Source organism: Saccostrea cucullata, unplaced genomic scaffold (genome assembly GCF_032062105.1).
Source record: "Saccostrea cucullata isolate Sc308-1 unplaced genomic scaffold, CSIRO_AGI_Scuc_v1 ctg7011, whole genome shotgun sequence".
Classification (NCBI taxonomy): domain Eukaryota; kingdom Metazoa; phylum Mollusca; class Bivalvia; order Ostreida; family Ostreidae; genus Saccostrea; species Saccostrea cuccullata.
The window spans coordinates 38,278-47,385 of record NW_026931325.1 but is presented as its reverse complement, the minus strand read 5'-3'; the positions used below and the strand labels follow the sequence as shown (position 1 = coordinate 47,385).

At 33.2% G+C, this 9,108-nt stretch overlaps 1 protein-coding gene across 1 annotated transcript; it reads right to left on the bottom strand.

Moving 5' to 3' along the window:
- Positions 1-5,240: 5,240 nt before the first annotated feature.
- On the bottom strand, positions 5,241-7,816 carry LOC134232202 (C-type lectin domain family 17, member A-like). Its single transcript, XM_062714151.1, has 5 exons — positions 7,690-7,816; positions 7,299-7,378; positions 6,346-6,433; positions 5,662-5,878; positions 5,241-5,313 (listed from the first exon to the last, which is right to left on the bottom strand). The coding sequence occupies exons 1-5, from the start codon at positions 7,736-7,738 to the stop codon at positions 5,289-5,291; spliced, it is 459 nt and encodes a 152-aa protein (XP_062570135.1). The 5' UTR covers positions 7,739-7,816; the 3' UTR covers positions 5,241-5,288.
- Between the last annotated feature and the right edge of the window lie 1,292 nt (positions 7,817-9,108).

Sequence of the window (9,108 nt, the reverse complement as noted above, 5' to 3'; positions counted from 1 at the left end):
AGTTTTTAATCGATAACTCTTTATGAGTTAATATTTTGTAATCCATTACTGAAGCATAGATGTTTATCTCAACCATTTTCAACTATATATTATGATTTTTATGTCGTATTGTACATAATTAGGGGCCACAAGGGGCCAGAATGCTAAATCTTTGATGCTTTATATCTCGAAAGTGAGAAATATTTTGATAAGTAATATTGAACAAAAGATGTTCAAAATAATGTTCTGAACAATATGCAACCTTTCATTTTTCGCTAAACGTCCCCATTAAGGAGTTGAAGGGTTGGCCCCTAAATACTTCTTTTGCTTATAACTTGAAAACGAAAAAGAATCTCTGAATAGTTGTTGAACAAAAAGTGTTCAAAATCCTAAGAGCTTTCAGATGAAATGAAGAAAAAGGGACTGGGCGCTCAAATTAGGGGCCAAGAGGGGCCAGAATACTTCAATGGATAATTCTTTATGAGTAAATATTTTGTAATACATTACTGAAGCATAAATGTTTATCTAAGCGCTTTAAAACTATATATCATGATTTTTGTGTCGTATGGCATATACTTCGGGGCCACAAGGGGCCAGAATGCTAAATCTTTGTCGCTTTATATCTCAAAAGAGAGAAATATTTTGATAAGTAATATTGAACAAAAGATGTTTAAAATAATGTTCTTAACAATATGCAACCTTTTATTTTTCGCTTAATGTCCCCATTAGGGAGTTGAAGGGTTGGCCCCTAAATATTTCTTTTGCAAATAACTCGAAAACGAAAAAGAATCTCTGAATAGTTGTTGAACAAAAATTGTTCAAAATCCTAAGATCTTTAAGATGATTTAAAGAAGAAAGGGCTGGCCCCTCATATAAAGGGCCAAGGAGGTCAGAATTCGAATTTATGACTATTTAACGTTCAATATTTTTATTAAAACATAACAGCAGCAAAATCGTTTTTCTTTGCAATATTATCATTGTAAAAAATCTCAATCAAAATCTTATCTCATCTCATCAAGAATCGGACGGAAGACCCACTCGTTGTTCACAATGAGATCTCATCTAGTTCTTCTTACATTTGTTAAAATGTAAAAGTACTATTTAAAAAAAATTGCATAAATTTTATATAGAAAGAAATCTGGATAATTATACTGTAGATACATGTATAAACTTTTACCTGAAGTTAACTTAGTATGTATATAAAAAAAAAACAATTCGTCTTGGTATTCATTGTTCCATTAATATTTGAGACATGATTTGGTCATTTATAATTATTGTTAAGCTTGATATGTGGATTTTATATTAAAATTTTTGTGTTTGCATGTGTTTATGCAAACTATCTACAAACCATTATATAGCTTGTTCAACCTTTAAATTCCACACACTACCAGTGATTGTGTTAAGAATTTTCTGCTTTTTTAATTGTTCAAGGCTGAATATTATGTGTTGGTGTGACTTTATGACAGTGTATTGCTGGGTATTATTATTTCAACAAATTTCTTCATAAATTTCATTCAAGAATAACACTCTTCTCACAGCAATCTACTCATTGCTTGTTGAAGCAAATTTCATGAACTCTCACAATTTAATCAACACATTAAAATTTATTGAAATTATTTTATTTGATAATGAGTTACCACATTGATTTGCAGAAAAAGATGCTCAACCAAAGTTGATAAAAGGTCATTTTGAATTCAGAAATTGTCTTCATGTTATATGAATTAAACTGATAATAAAGATTGTTACCTAATTGTTCTGAAAATTTCTTACTGGAGAGAGAAAACTTCAGAAGAATCCTGATTTATTAAGCATTCATACAGCATATTTTGTTAACTGCCAGTAGTTTTACAATGTTAGAGACACAATTGTAGTACATTTACATGTAATTTATAATTGAATATTAAAGTACTTGAGAACTTTCCAGATGGTTACAACTGGTTAAGTTGGTTTTAAGCCCGCTTCCCTCATTGCATTCTGCTACAGCTTTAACATAAATCAATTTTGTATCCTTTAAAAAGGCACGGAAACTAATTTTAAGTTTATAATCTTCAAAATTTACGATAGAATCGTAATTAGATAAAAATATCAACGCCACCAAATAAGAATGTGATCCCTTCTACGGACCTGGATGTTGAAGATTCAAGCTCATGAATTGAAAGGTATCAGTCATGAACAAACACGGCATATAATGCAAATGATCTGTGTATGCATTTTAATGCATTGAATACAGTCATTAAACAAGAGGCCCATGGGCCTTATAGGTCACCTGAGCATTATGCAACAATTTTCCAGTGATTGAATTTGATTCATGTTTTAAGCCAGATGCTATGGCATTCACAATTTTGAAAGAGGCACCATTGATCATCATAACAATAAACTTAGCAGTTGCTTAGTTTGTTTACTTAATGCCCATAGCCAGGGTAGGGGAACTAAAAATGCATTTCAACTTAAATCAGTAATATTCAGCAATAATCAGTAGTGCCCCTACCACACATAAACCCCTGACCCTTAAGCCTTGATATTTGATTAATACCAAGGAGCAGATTTCAAACCGTTCATTCATTTTCAGTATATAAGTACACCCCCCTTCCCCTCTAAGTTACCCCTGACCCTGGGACCGTGAAATTCACAATTCTGGAAGATTAGGGCCCTTGTCCATCATAACTATATAGGTAGTTCATCTGCTTAATACCCTGGAGCAGAGAAGAAAGTTTTCAAAGAATTCATGTATTTTCATTATATAATCTATAGAGCCCCGCCCTAGCACTAGAACCCCTGACCCTGGGGCCATAAAAATCATAATTTTGGTAGAGGCACTCTTGCTCATCATAACTATGTACTTAGTTAGTTTATTTAGTACCCAGGAGCAGAGAAGAAGATTTTCAAAGAATTCATGAATTTTCACTATATAATCAATAGAGCTCCGCCCTAACACCAGAACCCTGATCCTGGGGCCATAAAATTTCCAATTTTGGTAGAGGCACTTTTGCTCAACATAACTATGCACTTAGTTAGTTTATTTAATACCCAGGAGCAGAGAAGAAGATTTTCAAAGAATTCATGTATTTTCATTATATAATCTATAGAGCCCCGCCTTAACACCAGAACTCCTGACCCTGGGGCCATAAAATTCTTAATTTTGTTAGAGGCACTCTTGCTCATCTTAACTATGCACTTAGTTAGTTTATTTAATACCCAGGAGCAGAGAAGAAGATTTTCAAAGAATTCATGTATTTTCATTATATAATCAATAGAGCCCCGCTCTAGCACTAGAACCCCTGACCCTGGGGCCATAAAATTCACAATTTTGGTAGAGGCACTCTTGCTCATCATAATTATGTACCTAGTTTATTTAATACCTAGTAGCAGAGAAGAAGATTTTGAAAGAATTCATGAATTTTCACTATATAATCAATAGAGCCCCGCCCTAACACCAGAATCCTTGACCCTGGGGCCATAAAACTCACAATTTTGGTAGAGGCACTTTTGCTCAACATAACTATGTACTTTGTTAGTATATTTAATACCCAGGAGCAGAGAAGAAGATTTTCAAAGAATTCATGTATAATTATACTGTAGATACATGTATAAACTTTTACCTGAAGTTAACTTAGTATATATATATATATATATATATATATATATATATATATATATATATATATATATATATATATATAAAACAATTCATCTTGGTATTCATCGTTCCATTAATATTTGAGACATGATTTGGTCATTTATAATTAATTAATTTATATAATCAATAGAGCTCCGCCCTAACACCAGAACCCTGATCCTGGGGCCATAAAATTTCCAATTTTGGTAGAGGCACTTTTGCTCAACATAACTATGCACTTAGTTAGTTTATTTAATACCCAGGAGCAGAGAAGAAGATTTTCAAAGAATTCATGTATTTTCATTATATAATCTATAGAGCCCCGCCTTAACACCAGAACCCCTGACCCTTGGGCCATAAAATTCATAATTTTGTTAGAGGCACTATATAATCAATTTTCACTATATAATCAATAGAGCCCCGCCCTAACACCAGAACCCCTGACCCTGGGGCCATAAAATTCACAATTTTGGTAGAGGTACTCTTGCTCATCATAACTATGTTCTTTGTTGGTTTATTTAATACCCAGGAGCAGAGAAGAAGATTTTCAAAGAATTAATGCATTTTCACTACCTACTTATTTAGCCCCGCCCTAGCACTAGAACCCCTGACCCCAGGGCCATGAATTTCCCAATTTTGTAGAGGACTCATTGTTGATTACAATCATGCAAACAGTTTGACTGCTTGATGACCAGGAGTAAAGAAGAAGATTTTTAAAGATTGCATTAATTTTAGTGGTTTTGGCCCCACCCCTCAGGCCCCAGGGGGGCAGGGATCATGAAATTCACAATTTTTGTTCCCCTTTACCCATAGATGCTTTGTGCCAAATTTGGTTGAAATTGGTTCAGTGGTTGCAAAGAAGAAGCTGAAAATGTTCAAATGTTAACGCACAACGCACGACGACGGACGAAAACGGATAGCAATAGGTCACCTGAGTTTACTCAGGTGACCTAAAAATTGAATGTTTTTGTTTAAGAATAGCGTTTGAATCATGTAAAATCAAAAAAAAATTTATGCATTATCCTCTCGCAAAAGAGTTGGAGGGGATGATCGACGTTGCGCAAAGAGCACCTATAAATCAAGACAACATTCGACATCAATCCTGGTACAAATTACGTCACTTCTGTTTCGCACAGGACAGACCACCCCACCCCATCTCTCCCTCCAAATACACACAAATGATTGCGTTACAATATCCCCTCCAACTGCGTTGGGAGGATGATTTAAAAGAAAAATCAAGTCAGTACATTATAAGAACAAAGCTGAATAGTATACTTTGACTTTGGAGTACCCGATCAGTACAGCTGGTGTGCTCGGTCAACACCTCCTATCTGATCCCAACTCTTGTGCTTACAGGGGTCAGTGTTTTTGTCTTTTTGCCAACTCGTTTTGTTGACTGGATTTATGAGATTGAACACTGTTTGCTTTCTTCCCCTTTTACATCTACCCCGGCTCTGATTTCCCGGTATCTGACTGACAGGTTTCGAGCCATGGGACCTTAGCTTGGAAAATGAAAAGTGATTTATGAATTGGGTGACGTTTAATTTTCTATTCTGTACTTTGATACATGTAGGTACAAAATGCTAGTCAACACATACTGTCGGATATGATTATGAGAGAGGAAAAAATACAATTTCTTGATGTTGCAGTTGTAAACGTTTAATATGTTTATCACAAAAGTCCACCATACATCTTATCCAACTACCTGGGGAGGATCTCTGAAATTATAAAAGCAAAAAAAAGTTTCCTTATATAGATTAGAAGCAACGTAAAACATTGAATGCGAAGCATGAAACATATCTAATAAAAATATCTGTGGTTGGATATGATTTTTATTCAACCCGTTGTGTTTTTTTTTTTTTTTTTTTTAATAGTTTTTTCTCCCCGAGCCTTGACATTTTTATTAAACTGCTTTGGGGCTTATAAAGCGTCAACTTCCCAAGCCCAGTCTAAACAGTAAAAATTGGGTTGCAATTAGTTGAATGGTTAAAGTATTTATAACAATTGGTATTATAATGAACTATTTACATGTGAAAATGTTGTCGTATATCAGTAAATGTAGTTACCCGTTATCTATTTCACAAACAAAGTAAAGCTTTTCAGAGCAAACATTATCTCCCCATTTGCCGTGAAAAGGCTGCCACATAACCATGCAATTCTGATCCGTATGGGCATTTGGTTCTCCAGGCTGCCACAAGTCAAGTGTTACACGATCATGTGTAGAAGAGTACTCCCATCTATCCTCCTCCACTAAATCTGACATCCCCATCCAGAAACTTTTATCTATTAGGAATGTGGAAGTCATGCATTGAAGAAAGTTTTTGAAGTAAAAAATGTACACTGAACACTGGAAGTTCACTGAGTTCCTTTCATCTCAATTCAATTACTTGAGTAATAATTGTTAATCAATTATGGAATTTACGGAATGAAACAATACTATTTATACATTATATACCTGATCTATACAGAGGGCTTGCAAAAAGTAAGGCGTGATGGGTCAACAGGGATGATTACTCCTTTAAGGCTCATAATCCCTCCTCTGGAATTACCTGCAGCTGGACTCCGTGTTTCATGGCCTTTTCACAGATTTGCATGGTTTGTCTTTTATTCAAACCGATTACTGTACATTATCTTCACCTTATTCATGGCCCATTTTGATTTTAAACAATAGGTGTAATTTTCCTTTGACTTTCAGGGCGTTCCTAAAATTGCTGTCACACATATAAAGTAAGTATAAAAGCTAACTATACCTAAACTCTGACTGTGGCTGATTAGAAACCTGGCCGCCTCTATTGTTCTTGGTTCAGCTAGTTTAGATCCAAGTTGCGTACAAGTACTCTGTTTCAAATAAAATAAGCATATTTGGAATGAAAACTAGGTAATGGTTTAAAATTCTCTAAGATTGTTACCCATGATTACCATGAAAATTCATCCTTCTTAAATACTGATTAAACCGTTATTCATAATTTGAAGTTGTTGTTTTCAGAAAATCTTACATAAAATGCACAATTTCATTTGAAATATATTTACATCAGAAAGAAAACTAAATGGATTTAAGTATTTCAGATTATGTTTGAAATTGTATTTCATGAACATGTTGTAAAGAAATCTGAACGAGCGTGAAATCTTTTATTTAATATCAAAGCTTAATTCCACATATACAACAAACACACTAGATAGAGGTTAAAATTGTTTAAAGATTTTATTAGACAGTAAAACCCTTTATGATGAAAAATTGGAAATCAATTAAATTCTCATGTAAAGTGAAGGTATAATATACTAGTGAGCATCTGTATATTGTAGATTCAAATTTGTTTACATCATGACTTTAATTAATAATTAAGCCCAGTTTGGCTACAAAAGGGGGTAAAACATTCAATATAAATAGGTACGTGTAACATATAAAACTATAATTATGAATTTGTTAATTTCTTTGAAAAAATATCGGGTAATGCACTGTATAGTTTATAACAAATGTAGCCATATTATTGGGTAAATATATACTCGTACACAGCTATATCGACTTCGTGCTCGGTTGATATGTTTTCTGTGAAGTCGATCTATCTATGGATTGACCTATGTAAGAGCTTATCTAAATCATATATAATACGACTTGTTGACTAAAAAAGTTGTCTTTATGTGGAATTACAAATAAAAAGTTCAGTTATTGTTTTTGTAGCGAGAAGGCACATGTGTAGCTTACTCCAGCATCTGGCCAAGAGTCTGTTGTATGGCTAAAGAAGTAACATTTGTCCTGGAATGGCAACCATCCAACAAAGCAACCTGAAATCGTGGTATGTGATTTTCATTACTAAATATTTTTACTTTTATTGATAGAAGGATCAACACATCAATATTTTTCCTCGTAAAAACTTTTTAATTTGATATGACATATTTTAAATTTCATTTATTTTTTATTGTCCCTTATTTATTCTTTCAATAATTTGCGTGATCTTATTATGCTCCAATTTTAGCCATTTTTAAGCAGTAACTCATATGACTACATGTAGTTTTGTTACAGTATTAGTGATCAAGATGCAAAATTTTGCTTATTATAAGAGTGAACATATTAAGATATTAATGAACGATCTTACCCCTTATGAAAGACAATGAAAGCACTGAAATTAAAACCCATAATACCATTGTCTCTTTAAAGAACTTAAGAAATGCAGTTTGTCAAACAATAACCTTATCTGTCAGATAAGATAACCTGAAACCTTCCGCCATTTTATTGTGATTATATTAAATCTAATGAAAAACTTTTGAAAAAAGAAATGAATGTCTATTTATTTATGATCCAGGCTTTATCATTCGATATATTCTTTAAAATCAAAACAAAACAAAAAATCAAAAGAAAAAAAAAATAATGGCTATCTGCATTGTACAATACATACTTGTAGTTCGCAATTGGCATGAACTTGTGAAACATTCTGAATATGGAAACAGATCTAGAGGACAATTAAAGAAATTTCTTAACGATTGAATGCATGTACATGTAAAACAGTTTAAGGAGCATATATTGATAAAATAACTTATGCGATGAGTAACATACAAATTAGTATGACATATTATCTTATGACCTTTATAAATGACTTTGATTAAATATCTATTGAAGCATCGAAATTTTTTTTCTTTTCAAAATTCAAAAGCTGCACTGATTACGGTAGACGGCAGGAATATTACGCTTTAAAAACAACCCCTTGATGAAAAAGAAACATCTTGGGGAAATACAGTTTGAGCGAGAGTTACAATGCTTAGGAATGAGATCGAACAAGTGAAAAAAGACGAAGGAACAAGAGATTAGGAAATTGCATGTTCGACAGAGTAAGTTTACCATCTTGCAATCTACACTCCCTTGCATGTTTTCCTCCCTTAATTCTCCATGCATTGATTTAGGTTTAAGTTTAACCATCATCAATATTTTTTTTTTCACTTTTCCGTTTTTAAGTAAATTATTAAGAATTAGTATAAAATTTGGAAGACAAACACAACATAGCTGAGAACGCTTGAATAAGGACATACCCTCTTCTCATCACACACCACTGGTTTCCACTTTTTGTTGTGTCTCCAAAATTTCACCCACCGTTGAAGAAACGTATCTACCAAATTCAAATCAATGAGCTAAAATCATTCCAATAATTTCAAGATGCTTGAATAGATATTTTATCTCTCACGTCTTTTGAACCATTTTAGAACGTAAGTTTATGATTTTCGGATGGCTGTCGTCGTTTTTTCAGTCAAATTTTGAAACATGTTTCTTGCGGGTTTTACCTTGTATTTTTACTGTTTGTCTTTATTGTAAACGATTCTGAAGATATTAGAAGATATCTGCTTTATTTGGGACAAATTTAAATCTTATTTCTTTTATTACTATATATGGAAAATAATCTGAACGCTATATTTAAAAGTTTATGGCCTTTTTTACCCTGGGCCGTACGCACTATATGCGACCATTAAGGCCTTGTCACACCAAGCTGCGTCCACTCCGTGTCATTGCGGCGTTGTAAAAATTT

Excerpts from the sequence above, each read along its gene's own strand:
- LOC134232202 (XM_062714151.1), bottom strand. The coding sequence starts at position 7,738 with ATGGTATTATGGGTTTTAATTTCAGTGCTTTCATTGTCTTTCATAAGG. Across the intron at positions 7,379-7,689 it reads TTCATTGTCTTTCATAAGGG|GTTGCTTTGTTGGATGGTTG; the intron begins GTAAGATCGTTC and ends CCACGATTTCAG. Across the intron at positions 6,434-7,298 it reads ACTCTTGGCCAGATGCTGGA|AGTACTTGTACGCAACTTGG; the intron begins GTAAGCTACACA and ends TATTTGAAACAG.